This window comes from Kogia breviceps, chromosome 3, assembly GCF_026419965.1.
Source record: "Kogia breviceps isolate mKogBre1 chromosome 3, mKogBre1 haplotype 1, whole genome shotgun sequence".
NCBI lineage: Eukaryota > Metazoa > Chordata > Mammalia > Artiodactyla > Physeteridae > Kogia > Kogia breviceps.
In genome coordinates this window covers 79,647,025-79,673,561 of record NC_081312.1, presented here as the reverse complement: position 1 = coordinate 79,673,561, position 26,537 = coordinate 79,647,025, and the positions used below count along the sequence as shown (strand labels likewise).

At 35.0% G+C, this 26,537-nt stretch overlaps 1 protein-coding gene across 4 annotated transcripts in view; it reads left to right on the top strand.

Moving 5' to 3' along the window:
• The window catches only part of DPH6 (diphthamine biosynthesis 6), a 346,492-nt gene that overhangs the window by 84,282 nt on the left and 235,673 nt on the right, over positions 1-26,537 (top strand). For all 4 annotated transcript variants that reach the window (XM_067028913.1, XM_067028915.1, XM_067028914.1 and 1 more), the window contains exons 4-5: positions 16,825-16,898; positions 20,996-21,114. In XM_067028913.1, coding sequence (XP_066885014.1) covers positions 16,825-16,898; positions 20,996-21,114 — 193 coding nt within the window. The remainder of the gene's footprint in view (positions 1-16,824; positions 16,899-20,995; positions 21,115-26,537) is intronic.

Sequence of the window (26,537 nt, the reverse complement as noted above, 5' to 3'; positions counted from 1 at the left end):
CATCTGCTCAGTATCAGGGTAATAGACACACCAAGTCTAAAGTTGTTACTTACCAATGACGGACCTGAGATGTAGAGAAATTAGGAGTCTTGGCTAAAGACACATAGTTAGTGATTATCAAAAATATATACCTGGTAAAATACTATTTCTATCATAGGAACTCAACGGTTAGGAATGTTTCTTTTATAAATCATCTAATAATTTTTAAAGTTAAAAAATGCCTTTTATTAAAAATTAATAAGCCTTCTCTTGTCCCACATCTTTTCTTTTCACGTCTTATGCACCCTTCGTTGCCATTTGCAACATTTTGCTGTTTTGTTTGTATAAGATTTTTTATTTTGTTCTTTTCATTTACTATTTTGTATTATTCATATATCTTATATCTTTTTCTCCAGCTACATGTAAGCTTCTTGAGGGCAGAGACTGTGGCTTACCTTGCTTTTTAATATTCTTTCCAGGTTTCTTTTGGTTCATGTTATAATTTATTATTATTTTTGCTCTGCCACTCCTACCCCTCTTCTTGACTGTCTTTTTTATCCAGTATTTTCTGTGTTAATTTCAGGTTACTCTGATGCTTTATGTGCAGAAATTAACACTATTAAAATCTTAACATGGGGCTTCCCTGGTGGCGCAGTGGTTGAGAATCCTCCTGCCAATACAGGGGACATGGGTTCAAGCCCTGGTCTGGGAAGATCCCACATGCTGCGGAGCGACTAAGCCCATGCGCCACAACTACTGAGCCTGCGCTCTAGAGCCTGTGAGCCACAACTATTGAAGCCCGCGCACCCTAGAGCCCGTGCTCCACAACAAGAGAAGCCACCGCAATGAGAAGCCTGTGGACTGCAACGAAGAGTAGCCCCTGCTCGCCACAACTAGAGAAAGCCAGTGCACAACAACAAAGGTCCAATGCAGCCAAAAATAAATAAATAAATATTACAAAAAAAAAAAAAGTTAACATGTCTGCAGTTCTGGCAAAATACAAAATGCTTCAAAGCAACATTAAAATTCCGTTTTTCACCAAATGCATCAAAAATTTTTGCTTTTCTGTAATTGACCTCAGAATATCAAAGACTTGACCTAAGAAATATATAATTCGACTTAATCAACATGTCCCCAATAGCATTGCAGTCTCTTTAATTGTAACTGCGTGTCATCTTAGTCAATACTCGGTCTAGAAAGACCTTGACAAGTTTGGGATACTGTTTCTGATTAGGTTCTCCAGTTTTGTAATTCCCAAGGGCCTTCGATTGCAGAGAGTTCAGGGAAACTAAATAAACATGGATGTTTATAGATTCTGAAACCATTGCTGATCTTAAGGTTTATTTCCAGATCTGCCCAACAGCTGATACTGACCCTGAAACTCGAAAATCACACCGCCAATTTCTTGGATGTATGTATGGAAAGAAGACTTATAAAAGACTGTTTCCATGTTTTGTTTAACTCTCATTCTCATCCCATCCCTATTCTATGCAATATTTAATGTTTGGCAGCTAGAACCAGGATAATATACTTTACTAAGTCTGTTGTTGCAGTACTTCATTATCTAGATGCAGGGATGAAGCTGGAAGGAGAGAAAATATCAAGAATGGTGGTAGCTGTTTAAGTTTTTTCTCCCAAGTGTGATCAGGTAGCACGAGGGGCAGTATTCTAACTCTTCCCCTCATAAGACTGGGCCTTGATGTCCCAACTTTTGATATCAAAGATCTTCTGAATGAAGACCTTCATTATTTTATTTTTGCATTTATTTTTTATTATTTATTTATGCATTCTCTTCTGATGCAGTTATGGAGCTAATATTCATTAATTAGAGAATGCTGGCTTATTGATGACTAATAACATTTAATAAAATCTTTAATTATTTAACTCTTTACATTTATATAGTATTCCAGTATGGTTTGAGAGAATCCCTGTTTGGCTGGTGGTCAGCATTCTTTTTCCTCAGAGATGCTAAAATGAATAACTAAAAGATTATCTACCAAGAAAAATTGGCAAATAGATCTGTGCTTTGACTTAATTAGCCTAACCATGTGCAGACCATTGGCGGGTTAACCTTAAAAGAATTCTGAAAACTACAGTCTCTGCCTTGAAACTTTAATGTTTTGTCTGTTGGTGGCTTTTTTTTTTTTTTTTTTTTGAGTTTATCAAGGGCAAAGAAGAGTTAAGAATGTAACTGGTCTTCAGTATTTGCTTCTCCTTTGTGTAATACCATATGTTTATGTGGCAACATTCTGTTAGAGTTCTAAACCTAGTGACTCTATAGTTGTAACAGCACTTCAGGCAATAATATGTAGATCAGGGCTAATTGGAATTTTTCCCTTGAATTTTTCTCTCTCTTAAAGAGGGGAAAAAATTAACTTGGTTTGGAAATCAGTTTCCTGCCAAATTTGCTAAGGGCAAAAAGATTCAGAGGATTTTACTGTTGAAGTTGCTCTTAATCTTGTTTATTTATTGAATAGGCAATGCATTCGCCTGGTTCAAAATTCAGAATGTTCAAAATGTTCATGGGGATCTCCGATTTGTAGCCAAATGGGACAGAAATTGTGAGTAACCTGGGGACCTACTACTTGCAATTGGCATCTGAAGGAGGTGTGGGGGCAGTCTTGTAGGACTGAACCCTTAACCTGTGGGATCTAATGCTATTTCCAGGCAGATAGTGTCAGAGTTGAGTTAAATTGTAGGATACTCAGCAGGTGTTGCAGAATTGCTTGATGTGGGACAACCCTCCCCTGACACTGGTGTCAGAAGTGTTGTGAGTGTGATAGTAGTGTGAGAGTAAAGGAGAAACACAGGAGGAACTGGGTTTTTTCTAACATAATGATTATGTTATTACTGAGCAAGGCTTTTATTTTCATTTCCTTAATGAAAAGAAAACATAACTGTTGGGAGACCCGAGTCCTTTGCCTGATAATGATTTATTTGGTGAACTTATGTAAATCAAAGCACTTGCTTCATTTTTAAAGCTGGCACCATGAGTTTTCTTTACCAGGATTGTTACCAAACTTTATGTAAAATGAGACAACTCCTGTTTGCTGAGTGACCTACATGGTGTTTATTAATTAGCATATATAAACATGGATTCTCTTTGTATTCCTGACTTCTGGCAAAGCATTCTATAGTTGAAATTGACCATCTTAAAGACTGTTCCTCCTAAATTTCTGTGTTGGGTATAATCAGTTAAAGTTGCTTCTCTCAATTTCGGGATTAGTATCTAAGAGAATCAGAAGAAAAGAACATTTCAAATAGAGCTGGTAGCCCACCGTTCTTAACCATTTATATGGAGATGCTGGAAACCACCAACGTTTATGATATATTACTGTGTCTTATTTATTAAGGTTGATTATTCTAGCAAGACTTTGCTAGACAGTAAGGTCATTAAGGTAAAGATGATGTCTGTCTGTATAATGTTCTGTCTGTAGTGCAGAGCATGTAGGAGCTCGATTATTTGTTGAATAATCTACTGAGTGAAAAAAAATAGTGTGTTGGGATTTGTCTCTTGCTGATTTTTAGACATTTTACTTTCATAAGTAGTTTTTTTCTTTTAAAAAACATTTTCTTAAATGATTACATACTGTTAAGGTCATTGTACAGGTCCTGGGCCTCTGCCTTCATATCTGTTTTTTTTGCTCCTTCCAGACCCTGCTTGGTATCCCAAGGGGACTTAGTGGGCTTAGATTCCAGAGTTCCCAGTAGCTGTGCCTGTGGATGCCAACAGATTCAAATAGAGTTTTTTGTTATTTTATATATATATATATATATATATATATATATATATATATGACATATGTAAAATGCCTCAAGAAGTGTACAGAATAAGAGGTATAAAGGGGTGAAAGGCAGAAGAGATCACTATCAGAGGGATCAGGCAAGGCTTCATGGTTTGTGAAGAATGAGTAGGATTGCACTTAGTGGAGATTGGGGCCAGAGGATTGGTAGAAAATTGCAAATGGAAAGAAGAGTAAGATAGGAAATTAGTACATTCAGTCTAAATAGAAGATACATAAAGGATTTATGTAAATAAGCGTAGATTAGAGAGATAAATGTATTTGGCCGATAAGGAAGTGTAAGTGTGAAGGGATTGCTTTTAGGAAGATAAATCCGTTAGTTGGGTCAACTGGAGGGAGAAGAAATTAGAGGTGGAGTGAGCAGTGATGTCTCCATTGCTGTTATACTAGGGAGAGCTGAGAGGATCTGAACTAGTACTAACGCAGTGAAATGCCTAATTTGCTGTACCTAGTGGCTGGATATGGGGAGTCTTTCTAGTCTCAATGTGTGTCTGGCTCCAGGTAAGCACCCACAGAGGGTGGAGAGTCTAAGGTCACTTGTACATTTTGAAGCTGGGTGATGTTAGTGACAAATACAGAGAAATGAGAACATAAAGGAGGTTAATGAGGAAATATTTGTACTGCTCTATGATTATTTGAGCACTTTCCCATATGTTATACTATTTGCCTCACACAACCCTATGAACTAGATTACCATCTTTATTTTATGAAGAAACTATGCTTATAAGAGTTGAGATTAGTACAAGATTTTGTTATTTGGTATGTTGTAAAGCTGAGTATTTTAACTCAGGTCTTCTCTTTCCCTGTTTTATTTTTTTAATAATGGACTTTATTAGCTTCCTTGATCACATTTAAAATCATATATTCTTTTGACCATAAATCACAGCTTCTGTAGTAATTATAATAAGGTTAATTTTGGACATGTTTTTAAAGGAAAGTTAGAAACTTTAAAACAAGTTTTTCTTCTGAGAATACAATTATTGAGGTAAAAGTAAGTTTTCTCATTTTGGAGAAACTTTTTGGAGGACACTCATACTTTTAGAGATTATGAAGCTACATACATTTTCTTATGGTCGTGTCATTCTTGACCGGGATAGCATTTCTGTATGTTAGTAGAAGTAAGACTGAACTCGGAAATGTTATTTCAAATTCTGATTTTCATGGTGGTGCCACCACTATGTTTTGTGAACTTGTAATACTAAACACTATGTGTCCCTCCTTAATCCTACATTCTCTTCTAGCAATTGCACCATCTCTCTACAACAGATCGTTTTGGAATATTTATATATATTTATTTTCTTTCTCATTGCCCATTCTATTATCCTGCTTCAACTTAGTTCCCATCAACAGCAATGCATTAAAACTTCTCTTCTTAAGGTCAGTAACAACTAAATCCAGTGGACACGTTTTATTCTTTTTCACTCCCAATCTTTGGGAACTTGTAAACTTTTCTTCTTTGACCTTGTCTTCTATGTGTCTCCCCTCCTAATTTTCCATCTGTTTTTCTGTCCTTTGCTTTCTTTCAAGACCCTTCTTTCTCTACCCAATTTATAATGTTATAGTTCCTCGTGGTTCATTTTCACCCTCTTTTAGTCTACACTTCCTTGCCGTTTGACCCCATCTCTTCTTATGGCTTCAGTTACCACCCAATTATATCTTTTTTTTGAGCTCCATACTCAATTGTCTACTGGACAACTCTCACTGAATGACCAAAGACACGTAAGGCTTAATGTCTAAAATAGTTGTCCAAAATAGTACTCATCATACTCTCCAAATTTGGGTATTTCTTATAAAATTAATGTCATTGCTCTCCATCAAGTGACCAAGCTAAAAACTTGAGAGCATTCTGGATTTCTTTCTCAGCCACATGCCACCAAAATCTGTTGATCTTTTCTTGTATCATAAATCTGCCTTTTCCTTGTCATCAGCATAACCACTGCCTTACTTTAGACCCTCATCATTTCTTACTTAGATATCTTTAGGGTTCCCTAAGTACTTATTCTGCTTCTGTACACTTTTCTGATCAATATTCCTACATAATCATTTAAAAATGCAAAGCCAGGGCTTCCCTGGTGGCACAGTGGTTGAGAGTACGCCTGCCGATGCAGGGGACACGGGTTTGTGCCCCGGTCTGGGAAGATCCCACATGCTGTGGAGCGGCTGGGCCCGTGAGCCATGGCTGCTGATCCTGAGTGTCCATAGCCTGTGCTCGACAACAGGAGAGGACACAACAGTGAGAGGCCCGCGTACCGCAAAAAAAAAAAAAAAAAAAAAACTTCAAAGCCAGTTGCATGACAGTGTTAATGTACTTAACATTCAGTGCTCAACTGGAAAGGTAATATTGTTAAAATGACCATACTACTCAAAGCAATTTATAGATTCAGTGCAATCCTATCAAAATTCCAGTGACATTTTTTTATAGAAGTAAAAAAAGAAATCCTAAAATTTTTATGGAACCACAAAAAATCCCCAATAGCCAAAGCAATCTTGAGAAAGAACAAAGATGGAGGCAAACTATATTACAAAGCTATAGTAATCAAAACAGTATGGTATTGACAAAATAGACACATAGATCACTGGAACAGAATACAGAGCCCAGAAATAAACCCATGTATATATGGTCAATTAATTTTTGACAAAGGAGCCAAGAATATACAATGGGCAAAGAATAGTCTCTTCAATAAATGGTGATGGGAAAACCAGTTAGCCACATGCAGAAGAGTGAAAGTGGATCCCTGTCTCACACCATAGATAAAAATCAACTCAAAATGGGTTAAAGGCCTGAATATAAGATCTGAAACTTTTAAATTACTAGATGAAAACATAGGGGATAAACTCCTAGACATTGGTCTTGGCAATGATTTTTTGGACTTGACACTGAAAGCAAAGGCAACAAAAGCAAAAATAGACAAGTGGGACTACATAAAACTAAAAAGCTCTGTACAGCCTCAGAAACCATCAAGAAAATAAAAAGGCATTCTATGAAAATGGGAAAAAATATATGCAAACTACATGTATGATAGGGGGTTAATATCCAAAATATACAAGGAACTCAGACAACTCAATAACAAAAAGAAAAGAAAAGAAAAGAAAAGAAAAGAAAAAAAACCCAAGTAACCCAATTTAAAAAATGGGCAAAGGACCTGAATAGACATTTTTGCAAAGAAGACATATGAATGGTGAGTAGGTTTGTGAAAAGGTACCCAAAATAACTAATTATCAGGGAAATACAAACCAAAACCACTATGAAATATTACTTCACACCTGTTAGGATGCCTGTTATCAAAAAGACAAAAGGTAACAAATGCTGGCAAGGATGTGGAGAATAGGGAAACCTTTTACAGTGTTGATGGGAATGTAAGTTGGACAGCCACTAGGAAAAACAGTATGGAGGTATCTCAAGAAATTAAATATATAACTACCATATGATCCAGCCATCCCGCTTCTGGGCATATAGCCAAAGGAAGTGAAATCATTATCTCTGAAAGATATCTGTACTCTCGTGTTCATTGCAGCTTTATTCAGAATAGCCAAGGTATGGAAACAACCTAAGTATTGTTGATAGATGAATGGATAAAGAAAGTATGTTATATGTACATAATGGAATATTATTCAGCCTTATAAAAAGAAGGAAATCCTGACATTTTGCAACAACATGGATGAACTTGGAAGGTGTGCTAAATGCTAAATAAAATAAGCCAGATAAAGACAACAAGTACTACATGGTATCACTTATATATGGAATCTAAAAAAAAATTTTTTTTTTAAGATGAACTCATAGAAACAGAGAGTGGAAAGGTGGTTGCCGAAGGGTGGGTGATGTGGGAAACAGGGACAGGTTGGCAAAATGGTGCAAAGTTTCAGTTATAATATGAATAAGGTCAGAGAATTTAATATATAACATGGTGGCTATAGTTGATAATACTGTATTGTAAAGTTGAAGTTTGCTTTGAGGGTAGGATTTAAATATTCTCACCAAAATGAAAAGAAAGAAAGAAAAAAGTTAAATATGTGAGGTGATAGATATGTTAAGTCAGAATCCTTTCACAATAATATGGATCATTATATTGAACATTTTAAGTATCTTATAATTTTACCTGTCAATTATTCCTCAATAAAGCTGGAATAATTAAAAAACATATAAAATATAATAATCCCCATTTATATAAGTTGCATTTTAAAAGTTATCTCTAATCAAAGGAAGTTTTCTTAAGAGCTTAGAAAATGAGTTCAGAAAGCAGCTTTTAAACAGATTAAACACCTCCTACCAAACTTGTTTGTTTAGAAATGAATACTTCTTGATTCTTTATTCTTCCAACAAAGATTAACAATTTAATTCTTTATTTATTTATGTTGTTGTTGTTAGAGTTTCACAGAAGTCCTCAAAATGTTACCTTGTCTTGTTAGCAAGATGAATATTCTTGGGAAACTCAAGGAAAAATAATAAATAATTGTAGTTCTAGACTTCTGTTCAGTTTCATTTCAGGTTGAATTTGGTCTAGGATGACCCACAATCTCTTAAGTCCATTGAGGTTGGAACACACTCTCTGTAGCAAACGACTGATTTATTACAAACTAGGAGTGTCATACTGTTGCAACTCAGATGGAGACTCAAAAGTAAAGGAATACACATTAGTTTTAAAATGGAAATAAATGACAAATTATTATGATTTTCTGCAGTTTCTTTGTCATTTAATTTCCAGCCTTAACAAATTTTTCCCTATTTAACTGAGAAAGTTCACAAAGGGAAACAGTAATGCTACCAATTAGTGACCTCATACTCTGTCATGAGCTCACTGTTTAATGGAAGAACTCCAGATGGTGATCGTTTCCCATTTTGGAAATATTTTATATTGATGATGCTAAGAAAAGCAGTAACAAGTCAAACAAAAATTTTAGTCAGATGCCTGAATATATCACTTGGAAATTCTCAGTGTTACTTTCAGAAATATTTCATATAAAAGAATATTCATTTCTGTGGTTATTTTTACTAACCTGGACTGGTCTAATTCTACTAAAGTGAAGAATTAGAAGTTTAAGGAAAAATCATCTAGTTTAAATTTCTTGTTTAGTTATCCAGTCCCCAGAATATCATTGACATTCACAAATGTTTCTTATTTAATAATGTCATGCTGCCAGAAGTCCAAGTATCGCCACTCAGAGCTATAATACAAGTGTGCTTCTTTAATGAATGGTTCATATTAAAAATGTTAGAATGCCTTTCAGATGAAAAACATTTTGAATTCAGCAGTTTATTTTTTTCTCAACAGGCAGGAACTCATTAACAGAATAATACTGGTAACCGAGGCATTTTTCAAAGAAAATAATATCCCCAATAAATGCAAGCTGCATATCTTCTCATCTTTGGAATAAGTAGGCCTAGTTTTCATCTGTAAAAAGGGACAGCTTGTTTTCATCACATTGCACATTTTAAACATCTTACAATTTTATTTGTCAGTTATACTCAATAGAGCTGGAATTGTTTAAAAACCATAAAAAATAATAATCCTCATTTATATAAGTTGCAATTTAAAAGTTGTTTAAAAAGTTTATGTTGTTGGCTTTGTGAATCAACTTTTCATGATGAAAATAAGTGAATATTGAGTGAATAAATCTAATTTGGGTCTAGATTTCTACCTTTAAAACTAGTAATTATCACTATTACCATATGACTGAATGTCTTCATCATCCCAATCTCTATATTGGGTGCCTTTTAACTGTTAACATGGTAGAGTTTTGCATAAGGACACTTCAGTACATTTCAGAGTGGAAGCCCATTTCTATCCTTGTGTGTCTGTGTTCCTGATACCTTAGGGTATTGATTTTAAGAGTAGTCAATAAGATTTAGTAGTTAATAAGGCTTTAGGACTAGGTTATAAACTTATATGGGCAGGTCCTCATAATTTGATAAAGCTCCCTGCCTGGTGCAAAGGCTTGGACTTCTAGGGCCAGGCCTGGGCTGGGCTCACAGGAGCTTCGTGGAGCCCTCAGGGCAGCTGTCCACCCAGCAGAGGACTCTGGCTTTCTGAGGATCTAGGCCCAGGCCAAAAGCAGTGAGCATCCCAGGAGCCACAGAAGAAAGGTGCCAGGCTGGCACAGGACCTGCCCGCAGCCTTGACTGAGAGACATGGTCATATTTTTTTGATGATTATTGATTGCTGTTTTCTATGGAAAATGGAACCACACAATCGGATACCAAATGGAGATAAACGATTAGTATTATGTAGATTCGCTAGCTGATAAATTGTATGTATTTCTTTTTAGATCCAGATTTATTTCTTTGAAGAGAAAATACTTGGTGGATTTTGTACATAAATGTGATATGAAGGAGGGTAGAGGAAGACAGTAGTAGGAGCTGTTATCTATTTTCTTATGCTCAAGAAGGGCAAAGAATCAATATTTTTGACTGTTTAGTATTTGCAGTATAATTTTTTTAAGAAGTATTTTCTAATATCATTCCCCCAGCAAGAATTCTTTCCGTTGTGATCCATTATGCTCTATATGGACTTATGTCACTTATTTTACTTAATTTCTTAATGTGTCCATTCTGCCGCATCCCTCACCACTAGATTTTAACTTCTTAAGGTTAGCAACTATGCTGTTTTCAAATGTTTCATCCTTCCTAGTATAGGACCTGTCACAATAGGCCTTCATAAATTACTGTATAATAAATACATGAATAATTTTGTCTGCTAGCTTACCAGCACATAGGATAAGAGATGAGTATGTATATGCATGTGTGGATTTTAATAACTTTTCCCCTAGTTGAAAAGTAATACACGTGTTGTAAAAATATTTGAGGAAGTATAAAGTTGGAAATGAAATAGTTTTGAAAAATGAATTACTATTCAGAAGTAAGCATTGTACAATTTGGTCTATTTCTGGTCTCCCGAAGTTAAAATGTATTCTGAGAAGCATGGCTGACCCTCTGTATTCAGACCTTGGATTCTTAAACAGAGTGTTGATATATTGATATATTTGCTCTTTCTAAATAAATCCTTGGTATAACTGCCCTTTTGCACACAAGTAGGTGTAGAAATAGTAATAATGAAGTTGTGTTTTGTACCAGTTTATGAGTATGTGTCTGTTTTTGCAAGTGAACTCTCTATTGTTATGATTGGTGAGGTAGGTCAGTAGCTGCCTGGACTAGCTCCCCAGCAGTCTTGCAAGTGTGTTTCACATTGACAGAATTGGGAAACAAGAGTGATCTAAGCAACAAATAAACTTGTGATGTCTGCTTAGCTAATCTGATCATTGTATTTACAACTATTACATAGCATTTACATTGTATTAGGTATTTTCAGTAATCTAGAGAAGATTTAAAGTATGTGAGAGAATGTGCATATGTTATATGCAAATACTGCACCATTTTATGTAAAAGGTTTTTGAGCATCCTTGGATTCTGGCATCCACAGTGGGATCCTGGAACCAATCCCTGTGGATACCAAGGGACAACTGTACTTTGATGCTCAAGAGAGAATAGAGAAAGATGGGGATGCTGTCAGCATGTAGGAGAACTTGAAGCCACAGGAGCAAACAAGAACCTCAAGAAGCAGGACATAGAGTGAGAAGAGGGCTCAGTATATGACCCTCAGGGTTCAGTGACTTGTAAGAAGAGAGGGGAGGAGAAGAAAAATTCAGTAAAGATGTTGAGAAAGAGTTGCCGTGATAATGAGAGACACACCGCGGATAGAATAATGGTGTGTGCACAGAAAAAGAATTTTGATGAAAAGGTAAGATAAAGTAACAATATTACCAAGTTCCTATTATATACCAAGATTTGTTCTAGGTGCTTTGTATATATTATCTCAGTTATTCCTTATAACAACCCAAAATATTATTAATCTGATTTTATATGTGAGAACACAGACATTAACCTATTCAGGTTGTCATAGCTGGTAAGTAGAATAACCAGCCTTAAAGGCCTGTCTGCCAACCATACTTGTGTTCTTTCTTGTATACATAGTACCAAATTCTGTAGAAAGTTCAACAGAACCACTGTATTTTACAATATTTTACAGTTAGAAAATTGGTTATGACCACTGAGGGGAAAGTTGTCGATGTTTAATGAAAGCAAGAACACAATACTTGACACATATTATTGCCAAATTCTTCAAAGAATAAATTTCAGACCCTCAGTAAAATAAATATGGTTAATCAATTAATGAGTATCTATTGCTAAATTCAACACAATTCAGAGTATTTGGAGAGTTGAACACGTATTAAATTATATTCCTGTCATAAAGTAGTTAAGAACAAAGAAGGCAAAAATAAAAACAAAAATTAGTAATGTCAGTAATAGAGAAGTTAGAGACGAGGGCCTGGGCCCTAAATAGTCTGGCACATTACTAAGCGACAGGGACTCCCAGACACAAGTGGAAACTGTTTAGCTGAGGCCATTATCACTATCGATGATGGATGTGTAAGTTCAACTCAGGAAATAATAAAATCAACAGTAGCATCACTGACTACCAGAAACAGCAGCACATAATGTCATTAATCATTTATATTCCTTACTACCCTCAACCCTGCTCCAAGGTAGATAAACATTATAAGGGGGGCTTCCCTGGTGGCGCAGTGGTTGAGAATCCGCCTGCCAATGCAGGGGACACGGTTCGTGTCCCGGTCCAGGAAGATCCCACATGCCGCGGAGCGGCTGGGCCCGTGAGCCATGGCCGCTGAGCCTGCGCGTCTGGAGCCTGTGCTCCACAACGGGAGAGGCCACAACAGTGAGAGGCCCGCGTACCGCATTATAAGGGATGCTAAGAAATTTCAACAAAATTCTGTGCACACACCATTACTCTATCCCGGTGGTGTCTCTTATTACCCTGGCCACTCTTTCTCAACGTCTTCACTGAATTTTCCTTCTTTTCTTACAAGTTAGTACACCCTCAGGGTCATACATTGAGCCCTCTTCTCACCCTCTTCTCACTCTAAGTCCTGCTTCTTGAGATTCTTGTTTGTTCCTGTGGCTTCAAGTTCTCCTACATGCTGACAGAAACCCCATCTTTCTCTATAATCTCTTGAGCACAAGAGTATAGTCATCCCTCGGTATCCACAGAGGATTGGTTCCAGGACCCCATTGTGGATGCCAAAATCTGAGGATGCCGAAGTCTCTTATATAAAATGGCACAGTACTTGCGTATAACCTATGCACATTCTACCATACTTTAAATCCTTTCTGGATTACTTGCAATACCTAATACAATGTAAATGCTCTATGAATAGTTGCCAGTGTGCGACAAACTCAAGTTTTACTTTTTGAAACTTTCTAGAAATTTTTTTTTAATATTTTTGATCCACTGTTGGTTGAATCCATGTATGCAGAACCCATGGATATGGAGGGATGACTGTACTCAGTATACCTAATGGTCTTATCTACTTTGGATACCTAGCAAACAAATTGAACACAACACGTACGTTGCTAAATAAACTCAGTATTTTCTTTTAACACATATATTTCCTTTCTCAGTTAATCGTCACTTAAATTACAGTTATTAGCCCCATGCTTTATGTGTGCTTCTTGTCACTGTTCACAAGTCCTACTAATTTTGTCTCTAAATCATTTTTGGAGTTTGCCCTCTTATCTCCTTTCTTCAGTTCTCTCAGATTAGGCTTCTTCTTCTATTTCTCTACTCTCTAGTCAATCCTTCACACTGTCGCCACATTTATATTTTTATTTATAAATATCATATCTCACTTGTTAAGTTCTTTAGTGAGTCAAGAAAAGTGAAAACATATATTAACACAAAGCCATAAAGTAAGATTCATACCTTTATTCATAAGAACCTTAAACTCAAATATCCGTCAACAAGTGAATGGATAAACAAACGTGGCATATCCATACAGTGGATTAAAATAGAATAGAAGGAATGAACTATGGGTACACATACAACATGGATGAACCTCAAAAATCACACTGAGTGAAAGAAGCTAGAAACAAAGAATACGTATTGTAGGATGCTATTTATATAACATTACAGAAAATGTAAACTAATGTATACTGACATAAAACGAATCAGTAATTGTATAAAGCCAGGAGTAAAGGGGAAGGGTTTATTTATTTATTTAGGCTGCACAGGGTCTTAGTTGTGGCACACGGGATCTTCACTGTGGCATGCCTGTGGGATCTAGTTCCCCAACTAGGGATCAAACCTGGGCCCCCTGCTCGGGAGTGTGGAGTCTTACCCACTGGACCACCAAGGAAGTCCCTGCAGCACATTTATTTTTATTTAAGTTATGTCACAGGGTGATTTATTTGGCTATGTCTTTATGCTGCCTCGGTATAACACCTTTTATTCTGGTAGTCTCGTAGCTCAGGTGGGACCTGAGCTTAGCTTTGTATTTTCTGCAGAGTAGATTGACTGTGTGATAGATTTTTATCTTTTATAGGTCTTTCTTCAAAATTAGTAGTATGTTCTGAATGATTAAGGATTCAACAGAAGTCTTATTTATCCTTGGATTATTCAGGGCTCACTAGGTTGGAAACATTTGTGACTGGACTGTAGAGTTGGTTGTCAAGGGTTATGTATTAGGGTTCTCCAGAGAAACAGAACCAATATGATATATAAAGATATATAGAAAGAGATTTATTTTGAGGGATTAACTCATCTGATTATGGAAGCTAAGAAGTCCCACACTCTCCATTTGCAGGCTGGACACCTAAAATGCTGGTAGTATATAGTTCCAGTCTAAACCCAAAAGCCTGAGAACAAGGGGGCCAGTGTTGTAAATTCCACTCTGAGTACAAAGGCCCAAGAACCAGGAACACTGTTGTCTGAGGACAGAAGAAAATGGATGTCCCAGCTCAAGCAGAGAGTAAATGTGCACCTTCTCTACCTTTTTGTTCTATTCAGGTCCTCAACAGGTTGGATGATGCTCACCTGCGTTGGTTAGGGCAATCTTTTTTACCCAGTCTACAAATTCAAATCGTAATCTCTTCCAGAAACTTCCTCAGAGAAATAATGTTTTACCAGCAATGGGTACCCCTTAGCCTAGTCAAGTTGACACATAAAATTAACTATCATGGGTTAGTAAGCTAGTTAAAAAGTGATAATGAGCAAGAGATTAAAGCCCAAGAATGAAGGGTTTTGTTTGTCAAGTTAGGCCTTTATCTAGTTGTAGTGGTGGTGGTGGTGGTCAGTAGTAGTAATAGTAGAAGTAGTAACAGAAGTAGTTATAAAAGTAGTATTAGTGATAACAAAGATTATGATAATGACAAAAGAAAATATTTACTGACTGCTCACTAGATGCTAGTCACTGTTACTTACCTGTATTATATTACTCAGTGTTAACAATGCATGTAGACTAAGAATTAAATAATTATTTTAAGGTTGTAGTGAACATTAAATGAGAATTATAGAACATTAACACATTTTAAGTGGAGAGTAAATGCCAATTATTATTTTAACAGTGGCTTGACTTAGTTTAGAAAGAAAAACACCAATGACTTGTGTTTGTTTTCATGATCTATAGAGAAACACACACACACACACATACTATTCAGTACCTTATATTTTCTTTTGGCAGTTAAACAATATATGGTAAAAGAATATAACTAAAATGTTGATTTTTGATAACATTATTCACTATTCTATTATCCTATGCCATATTTGCATTTAACGAGGATCACTATGCCTTGGTTTTTTCTAGTAATACAATGACTTTTATGAAAAGAAGATGGCTAGGAAGGTTAGAGAAAGGTTACAAGCAAATGTTCTCACAAAGTTGCTGAAATAGGAAAGCAAAGGAAATAGCTCTTTTCCTGGAATCCTTATCTAACAGAAAGAATCATTTTATTTTGGGGAGGTTTGGGAAGATGTTCCTCTATCATTTTAGAGGGGAAATTTTAAATTGGCTTTATCTTCAAAGACATGAGAAATTCCTGTTGTGCATTTTTGTTTATTTATTATGGCATCATTTTAGGACATTCGGAGTTATTTTAGAATGTCTCCAAGTATTACATTTATTTTTACGTGAAACACTATTCTTCTTTTTTGTAGGTGTCCAAGTTTGGAAAGACCAGTGTTAATAATGAAGTCATCTCTCTGAAGTAGTTTCTTCTGTACTCCATAGGCTAGGATGACTTTTCTTTTATGCCTATTCAGAGAATTTCTATTCAGTTTGTTATTAGTAATCACCCCCCAGTCACTTTCTTCATATCTGTTTTCTAGATAACATTTCCCTAGTTTATACCTGTGTTGTGTGTGATTCTTCCTTAAGGGTATTATTTTATTCTTCTTTACATTAAATCTCATCCTAGACCTGTCCTTTCAAATCCCCAAGTTGTCCATATCCATCCAGGTACTTGATTGATTTTCTTTTCTTTTTAATCCATCCTAGCTTTGTATCATCTGTAAACTTGATCATATTTGAATTTACATTCTCCTCCATGTCATTAATAGCTATGTTGGATAGACTAGTCCTCATCCCTGGGGGACTCTGCTAGATATACTGCTAGATGTTCTCAGCTCTACTGATAATAATTCATTGCTTCCTTCTCATCCTAGATTTCTTTATCCACTATTCTGTACTGTTATACAGGCAATGCCTCTATCATCTCTGCTTCCTGGATGCTCCTATGTCAATCATTTTAAGATATGGATTAAAATCGTTGTATTCCTTTATCTACTTATACCATTGCTTAATTTTTTTTTAAAAAGTTCCTCAACCTGAGAATACATTGTCCTTAAATAGAAATTTCTTGGAAATTTCTATCGAACATCAGTGAACCTTTAAAAATATATCAAGTGAGAAAACATTTTGGAAGTGCTGCCTTTATCTTCTCCATGGAAAATGGTCTCCAGTTATTTGGATTTTAGATAAAAAGAATAATTATTTCCCCCCAGAGCTGAGAGGGTGACTTAAATATATATATTTTTAATATACTTTCTTTTTCTCTGAATGTGGATTGCATTTCCAGTAAGTCATTCTGTTTCAAGGTGGTCTTCTAAATGAAACACAGTTCATTTATAATTTTTAGAACATGATGCAGAGCCACATGTTATTTATTTTTTAATCATATTCTTTTCTTTATTTTCAGGAAAAAGAAGAAGTAGAGGGAATATCAGTAGGTGCTATACTCTCTGACTATCAGCATGTTCGAGTAGAAAATGTGTAAGAAAACGTTAATATGTCCTATATTTTTAAAGTTTATGTATTTTAAGAATGTGAATAAATTAAAAAATCAATATGGGATTGACATATATACACTAATATGTATAAAATAGATAAATAATGAGAACCTTCTGTATAGCCCAGGGAACTCCCATTTCGCTGTACAGTAGAAACTAACACAACATTGTAAAACAACTATACTCCAATAATAAATAAATAGATAATTGCATCCAAATTATAAATAGATAAGGTATTCTACATGCCCCATGAAACTAAATGTATTGCCCTAAGTAGCAAAAGTTGCACTTTTACTTTTTTTCTATCCTTATATCAACACATGAGAAAACTCACTTACTTACCATAAGGAAAAATAAATTATTTATAATAAAAAATTGAAACAAAGATTTTTTTTTGAAGTCAAAGTATTATTTTCAATTTTTCCTTATTTGAATTAGTACACCCTTTTAATAACTTATCATTTGTAATAAAAGTGCAGTAATATTTTTTTTTAATGTATTAAGAAATCTCTTTTTCTTTGGTCCTTAGAATTCAGTTCTTGACTAAAAATATTCATGAGATTGAAATATTTCTATAAAAAGCCATTCAATAAAAAAAAAAAAACATTCAACTTTAAAAGAATTTTTAGATTGTTGCTCCTCCCATCTCCCCCACCTCCCAAGCAATGTAGTACTAGTAAAACATTGTCTGTACAAGTACCAAAATAGTCAACTCCTTTGATCTACTCAAAAAACATAAGGTCAGATGAAAATAATGATTATTAAATGTTGGTTTGGCAAAACACCCCCGAATAAATTTAATTATCATTTTTAATTTATTTGGATAAATAAAGTATTGTGTAGAGACTTTACATGTCATTATATTAGCAAAACAGAAAATAAGGACTTCACTATTAATCTTGAGCACAATTTGATGTAGAAATAAATGATTTTGCCATTTAAAAGGGTAAATGAAAATAAGATAAGGGCTGTATTTATGTAATAGTTTCATGTTCTTGACAAAGAAACATTCATAGTGACTATCTCATTAAAAACTCTCATATTAATAGACTTGAAAACTTGTTTTATTTTCTATTTTATTTATTTTCTCTCTAATTCCACAATGAATTTAAGGCAGTTAAATATATAGAATTTTTAAAGTAAGTGAAGGGAAAACAGGGCAAAGAATAAATAAACAAAAAGAAGTATGATGATCTCATATTTGGGGGGCTATCAGAATCTCTGGAGAACGGAGAGCAGAGGTGGAAGTGGGGGAGGAGGTCAAACGTGTATTTGGAAAAAGTTTTCCTTACATTCTGTCTGCCTACATTTGAGAACAGCTGATTTATAAATGGAGATGGATTGCATATCCCTTAGCCATATGTTAAAAATAATATTATTCTCATCAAGTTTTAAGTCATGTTCTCTGAGAACTATTTTGTTTAAAAATCTTTGTTTTTGAATAAGTTCAAACCTACATGGTTCACTGGGTAGCCAAGGTGCAGATAGGGCTGACATCTATTTATGAAAGCTTTAAGGAGCTGAATGAAAATACGTTCCTGAGGTGAAGCTGCCTTATAGCAATATCTAAATGGGAGAAGGGCCCATTGATTACTCATAGGTAGAGGCAAGCTATTTCTCAAAATGCAGTCTCAGGTACACTTCAACACATGGTTTAAGATGCCCAGATTATATACCATAAAGCACATCTGTAATAATTTAATCCTTGAAAATTGTAAAGCAGTGTTATTGGGAGTCTGTTAGTCTACAAACTCAGTTTTGAATTAGCTGATCTTCAATTTGTAGTTAGTGTTACATCATTATATTTTCAAGGTATAAAGCACTTAGTAGATGTCACAAGCTCAAATGCAACAGTGATTTACAGAGGAAGCTTATTTCAGCCATGATATTTTAAACTGTTAAAGAATTTAAATAGGTAAAGAAGTATGAGTTAAGTCTAAAAATAGCCAAAAGATCAGGGATACTGAAGAAACAATCAAGAATTTTGCAATAAGGCCTGGAAGGAATAAAATTTTTTTCAAAAAAAAAAAAACCTTTTAGCTGAAAAAGGTGGAGAGAAGTTTGATTAGTAGGCATTAAAGATTGGTGATAGGACAGCAAAAACTGTAATGCTTTTGTTACATGGATAGTTACAGTTTTATTATTTTTGTATGTATTAACTGCCTCCACATTGCTTTAGATGCTCAGGACATTTTACAAAGGTAAATTATATACTGATAAAAGTCTCTACATTCAGGAAGATTTTGATTTCTTTGAAGGTCAGGGTATATGGGCATGAAAAAAGAGTGGTATTTCTAAGACCATATATGAGTAAATGACTAAACGTGTGGTACATTTAATAGGTACTGGGATTACCTGAGAAAGAGTTCAGTGTGTGCTGGAGTAGTCAGCCAGGAAATCTTACTGACACTAGGGATGATGGGGTTTAGAGCTATGTTTTTTTAATTTGAAATCTGATCTCAGCCACTTAACTCTATGACTTGAGCAAGGCACTTGGCTCTGACTACCATTTACTGAAGACCTATTTTATCCAGGTATTGTACTACATTTTTTATCTACATTACTTTCAATCAATCAATTAATCTACATTAATTTTAATCATTTGGTCCTCCCTGAGAAAGTGACATTTAAGCAAAGGCATAAAGCAAGTGAGGAAGGTAGGGAACATGGCAAGTGTGTTAGGCAAGAGTGAGCAGGCCAGGGGTGGCGGGTTGGAGTGAGAGGAGAGTAGTGAGAGGTGAGGTATGAGAGCCAACCAGGGTGAGATCCATGTAGGTGTAATTTACTAGGAGTAATGGGGAGAGTTCTGAGCAGAGAAATCCCATGATCCGTTTATGTTTTTAAAGGGTCACACTGGTTACTATATTGAAAACTGATTTTAAAAGGGCAAGAATGGAAATGGGAAGAAGTTAGGAGAGATACTGTTGGTTCAGACCAGCATGTTAGCAGTGGTGTTGGTGAGGAGTGGTCATATTCTGCATTGTGGTAGATTGGATGTGGAATGTGAAGAAAAGAGGAATAATGAATGACTTCACTTTCTAATATTTTAATCTTCTCAAGAACTTTGGAAGGAAATATTTTTGTCCGTACGTATGAACTAGGAAACTAAAGGCCTGGAGCTTAGCTCTGATTTGTCAAAGTCATGCAGCTAGTGAGTGTAGAAGGAGGTTTCAAACTCAGATTTGTCTGGAATCCAAAATCTGCATTCTTTCTACAGCAACATAATGTAAAATATGTAGTACAATACCTGCAGCATACTAGGTATTCAAAGAATGTACGTTTTGTTTTTTGTTCTTACTATTTTCTTTACACTTGGTCAAATTCTTTTTTTTTTTTTTTTTTTGGCTGTCATTATGATTATGCTTTTTCTTAATTCTTTTTGTTTGTATTAGCATATCTTTATTTTACCTTTCTTTTTTTATTGAAGTATAGTTGATTTGCAATATGTTAGTTTCAAGTGTACAGCAAAGTGATTCAGGTTTATATTTTTTTCAGATTCTTTTCCATTATAGGTTATTACAAGATACTGAATATAGTTCCCTGACAGTAAACCCTTGTTTATTTTATGTATAGTAATTTTTATCTGTTAACTCCCATATTTCTAATTTATCCCTCTCCCTCTCAGAGTCAAATTCTTTAAAAAAAATTTCAGTTATTAGATAAGAATAATTCATATAACCATAGGTATTATAAATGTAATCAGTATATAATTATTTTATTAGGATAAATGTATTTGCCTGTGCTTCACAATTTTGATACCCAAGAAAGTTCTAAAACAAGAATAAACATCCATTAGCATTTGGAAGCTTTTTTGCATAGATATCTAAACTTAGAGTCTTACTAAAATTAATATTTCTAATCTGCCTGGAGATTTCATTTTTATCTGTTTATGCATAGCCCATGGAAATTAAATATATTTATGTTGTATATATAAACTTCATTATGCAAAATGTGTTTTTAAAAGTATTTTATATGCTAAAATCCTTGAGAGAAGCAGTATGTTTAAAATCAAAGTAATTGCTATGGATCCAAGTATAGAACATTAAGATATCTTTTGATTTTTTAAAAATTATGTTACAGGTGTAAAAGGCTTAATCTCCAGCCTTTAGCTTACCTTTGGCAAAGAAACCAGGAAGATTTGCTCCGAGAGATGATATCATCTAACGTTCAAGCAATCATCATCAAAGTAGCAGCTCTAGGTATGTAACCAGAATTCCAAGGGAGCTGTCTGTTACCACACAGATAATCTGAATTCACTAATAAGCAATTACAAGTAAAAAGGAAGAATGACTTAGAATATAAAAATGTGGAGTCACGAGCTGAAGAAATTGAGTAAGGGGAAGTTTTAAAATGGTCTTTTGATTATTAACCAAAGTGATTAATAATGAGCCTCATTTCTTTTTTTTAGTATATAACTACCTCTAAAACTGGTATTATATTGTGGTCCTTCAATTTAAGTTCTTTTTATAAGATATGGAATTCATATTCATAGGAAACAGAAAATATAGTTTGATTTTTGAAGCTTTAAAAAATCTGTATCTGGTACAACACATGATATTTTCCTTGTATTTTTTTCAACATACTTTGAATAATGCTGAAATAGAAGGATTGTCTTTGTGGTATCAGAAATAAGCCGCGCTAGTGGGTTTTTGTTGAGTATGATGAGAAATTCATGTTTGAGAAAATGTCGTTTGATCAGTTAGCATAGACACAACAGGCAGGTGGTAATCTGATTCAAAAATGGATATTACATATGAACACATTTAATTTGTTGCTTTGAATTTTTATAATTACATTCATTTTCAAGAAACCATGGGATTTGAGCCCAATTCATTTATTTCATGAACCTATTACAGTAAATGCCCTGGAGCCTCAGGGTTCTCAAAGCCTAAAACATGTACCTCATTTGAGAGTGTTCACCTTGCTGATCTCTAAAATAACAAGGTCCAAAGCTGTGGAAGATTTCACAGATAAATTCACATTTTAAACAGCATTAAAAGGAAGATTCCATAATATTTCTTCTTGGTAAACACAAAGCTACTCTATTCTATGGAAGTAGAGGTGTTATCTTTAGTGGAAAGCCTTATTTAGAGAACATGCAGTTGATCTCCTTAGCTGTTAAAAAGAAAAACATTGAGGTGGTGTTATGTTATCATTTTTGAGAAAATGTTGCTCAATAACTCTTACGATTGAAGTTCTCACTACAGATATATTTGTCATATGAGTTTCTATATGAATGTATACAGAATATGCTCTCTCACTTTCTTTGTTGCTCGCTCTCTTTTGGATTTTCTCAGATTGCATAGTACTGTAATGAAGTTCATGTGACACCTCACTGGACAGTACATATTCTTTCCCTTTTACTACTAGAAAATGGAATGGACTAGAACCCTGAGAGATCCTGCCCCGTTAGAAAGACAGAGCAATAGAATATGACCTTACTGCCACCTTTATTATAGTATGTGGCTGATATTGCTTGTCTTTTCATTTGTGTGTGTGGATGTGTGTGTGCCTCTCTGTAAAGGTTGGGGATGGTGATTAACTGTATTAAACTTTTGGGTAAAATATAAAACTGAGATAATTTGTCCTTGACATCCCAATGACAAAAATATAGATCCGATTTGAACATTTACAGCACATAGTTTCTATTGATTGCCTATAGGTGTGCAAAGATGAAAGTTATTCTCAAGAACACTATTAAAGAAAGATGTGTTGAGAGGCACATTCCTTCTAAAGACACAAACATAAATGATGCAAATAGGTTTCCAAGCTTACACACACACACACTTTAAAATTTTCAGAAAAAGTTTTAAACAAAAAATGGAACAGTAGGACCTTTTCATTCACAGAGGGGGTCAGCAAAGTTTTGTGGCCCGTGAGATTATGGAGTGGTCTTATAAAAGGGTTGATTCTATATGGACTATAAAAAACAAATATCAAATAATTGTGTTACACAACCTTGGTGTCTTGCAGGTGTGAGTGAACTCGTGAAATTTTCACATTAACGGCTTAGTGCTTAAAGAAGTTTCTGGTTTTTAGACTTATTTAAAGAAGTGTTTCCACATTGGATTTAAGAACAATCCTGCCTTTTAGAAATATTTATTTTTAATTGTATGAGTATTACATGAAAACATTCTTGTCATGTAATGTTAAATTTTCATGGTTACAGAAAAGATTTGTTGTGTTTTCTATCTGCTCCTCTGTTGCCACTGATTCCCTTTCCCAGAGATACCCACCAGAGTGATGCTGATCATTTTTTAATCACTTTTTTGGTATGTGTATATGTAATATTTAAAAATCCATAAAACAATCATAGTACTTCTACATAGAAATATTATATGAAGAGTATCTTACTCTCCGTATTGATGGGCAACTTGCCTTTTTTCACTCAACAATAAGTTTTGGAGATTTTTTTTTTCCATGTCAATAAATGTAGTTTTACTTCATGTTTTGTTTTGTTTTTAATTAACCTTTTATTGAAGTATAACATAAATACAAAAAATTGCACAAATACTTGTGTCCATCTTGATGAATTTTCAAAAAGTGAACATATCTATGTAATCAACACCCAAATCTAGATATAGAATATTGCTAATATCTCCCTAGTCAATACTTGCCTTGCCATCCTGGAGGTAAATAGCTCTTCTGATACTTAATACCGTAGATTTGTTTTTCCTGTTTTTGAATTTTATATGGCTGAATCATAGAGTATAGGCTCCATTGTGTCTAGCTTCTTTGGCTCAACATTATGCTTATGAGATTCATCCACGTTATTGAATGATGCAATAGTTTGCTCATTTCTCCTTATAGTGTAGTGTTCCATTGTAGGAGTAAACCACAGTTGAATTGTCCATTCTATCTTTGATAGCCTGTGGGTAGTTTCTAGTTTGGTACCATTATAAATAGTACTGCTATGAACATATAGTGTCATTTTGCACAATTTCTGCCCCAGACCTAGAACATTCATTTCTTTAAGAAGGCCTTGAGTTTTTTTTTTAAATGGGAAATTATATATATATATATGTGTGTGTGTGTGTGTGTGTGTGTGTGTGTGTATATGTATAACCTCAGGAGTTCATGATATTTGAAATCAAATTTAGGGCTATATAAGGACTGTAATTATTCTGTCTTCCATCTGTGCTTCCACAGTGAAAAATGTTCTTGATTCTCAGGGACATAGGAGATGTTATTGATTAGAAGATCCCATAATTACTGGGAACAAAAGATCAAGTAGTAGGTCTGTAACCCACTCTTTCCAGTAACTGGGGTAAGTCCCCTGGAAAAAAAGGAAGGACTCATATAATCTCCTTATAAACATTAATTACAGATGTCATGGCAAAATTAAACAAAGAAAACAAAATCACTAATGATATTTACTAGTGGGGAGGAGTCCTTATCTTTAAACTGCCTTTAGCAGGATGTATCTGGTTGCTATGGTTGGTTTTGGTAAGCAAACCTGGAATCTTTGGGTTTGGGGGCATGGCTCCCTGGAACATGTCATGTAAGGTATGTAACTATATGAATAGGAAATCAATCAAGATGTTTCATGACTGAGGTAGCTATTTTCTGTGTAAGTGATGTAAGCTACATGCATTGCTTAGAGACCTTACCTGTTGACCTGGTTCACGGCAGGTTCAGTGTGACCAGAAAACACCTGGAGGGCTTCACTCATAGTTCTGGCCCTCTCCCTGCTTCACCTGGCCCTTTGATTGCTTGTATCCTTGGAATTATTAGTAAAGCTTGATACTAGGTAAGGTCTCTGGTTTGCATGAGTCTGATTTCACAGTACAGACTTTTGTTATTGCAAATTGGCCTAGTCAGTGGGATTTTGTTTTTCAGACCCACAGATATATAAGATACCTTTTGGCAAGGAAAAAAAGGGTAGAAAATGGTGATGAGGACTTAACTATTGTTAGCAGCCCTGGTAAAAGCAGGACAGTTTAAAAACAACACAAAAAGAGATAGTAGTTGGAGAAAAAACTTGAGACTGTCTTTATCCATCACTGGAAAACCTTCTGCTTCCATATATATTTGCAAAGAGATAGTAGTTGGAGAAAAAACTTGAGACTGTCTTTATCCATCACTGGAAAACCTTCTGCTTCCATATATATTTGCTAACAAAGTAACTAAATTGATCAGTAGAAATACCATACAGGTAGTTGGACACCAAAGTCAGGTGACTACTCAATGCTAAGAGTATTCTGTTTAAGAGTTAGTACTCTTTACAGAAAATAGCAGCAGAAGCCTGGGGAGTGATTATTGACATGGATTTTTAGAATTAACAATCAGGAAGCCATATCACTATTCTAGACATTTTTGAATGGAAAGGAATATCTAGGTTGAGCAGATGGTTGATATGACAGTCCATTCTGTATACTTCTGAACAATATGACAACTAACTCGCTATAGTGCATTATGGTTGGGATTTGGCAATCTTACCCTGAGAAGAGTAGGTGCCTCACCCCTTCCCTGAACTACAAATGGAATACTCCTTCCAAAGCAATAATATAAATGGTATGAGTTACAATTAACCCTAGACTGGCTTTATTAAGACAAGAGGGAGACACATAATTTGATGCCGTTGGCACAAATGATGAAGTCATGCGAGTAGGTCATCATGCAAACATTGCTCTTGGGAAGCCAAGAGACTATTCAGGGCAGTAACTAATCTGCTGGCTTAGTTACCATGCATAGGGCTGCATTGTGAAAAAACTGCCAAGCTATCCAAAAGAAAGGAGGCAAAAAGGGGAGAAATGAAAAGATAGGAGAACAGTAACTGGCTCAACCAGGTGGAGTTGTTTAGATGACTTCTGAAAAATGGGTTGACAAAGTAGGAAATTGATGGAGTTTTTACTAAGGATCTAGTAAAGCACTATTAAGTTTTAGGAAATGGGAGAGGCATTCTGGCACCACCTTTTAAAATGCTTCAGCAAATTCATTCTATCTATTCTGGAGAAATTTAGCCCAATTATGAGGATCATGATTTACAATGGAAAATATAAAGGGCACTGAATTTATTCTCTCAGAAAGCCGTAGAATCTGAAAAACACTGAGAAGTCAGATCTGTTTGCCCAGTCCCTAGCAGGGAATCTTAGGCTACATACACTGTTGGGGTGGAATGCAGAACTTTTTAGTTAGATACTGGGCTCAGTATCCTATGTAATCCCTATGAAAGATAGGAATTGTGCACTGAAAGGCTGAGGGTGAAATTTGTGGTATATAGGAATGCTGTAGTGGAGAAAACCAAAGTAGGGCTAAGGTTAAAAATTGGAAAATATAACTCTTGAGCTTCTCCTGTGGTCATTTCATGTTTACCCGAATGCATAATTGGTATGGATATTATGTGTGAATAGTATATGTGGCCCTTCCCTTTTTTACAGGGGATGTGTACTAAGTCTGTCCCTTCATTTTGTTTTAACTGGACATGCTAAATGGAAACCTTTGGAATTGCCCAGGCCCTTCTTAGTAGTAAACACTAAGCAATAAGGATTCCAGGAGGTCAATAGAAGATCACTGCTCATTTTTAATCATCTAGTCTGGCTAGTTCCTGGAGGTTAACAATATGCAATCAAGGATTATACAAGGTAGTTCTTATTGCTATAGCTGTACCTGATATAAAAAG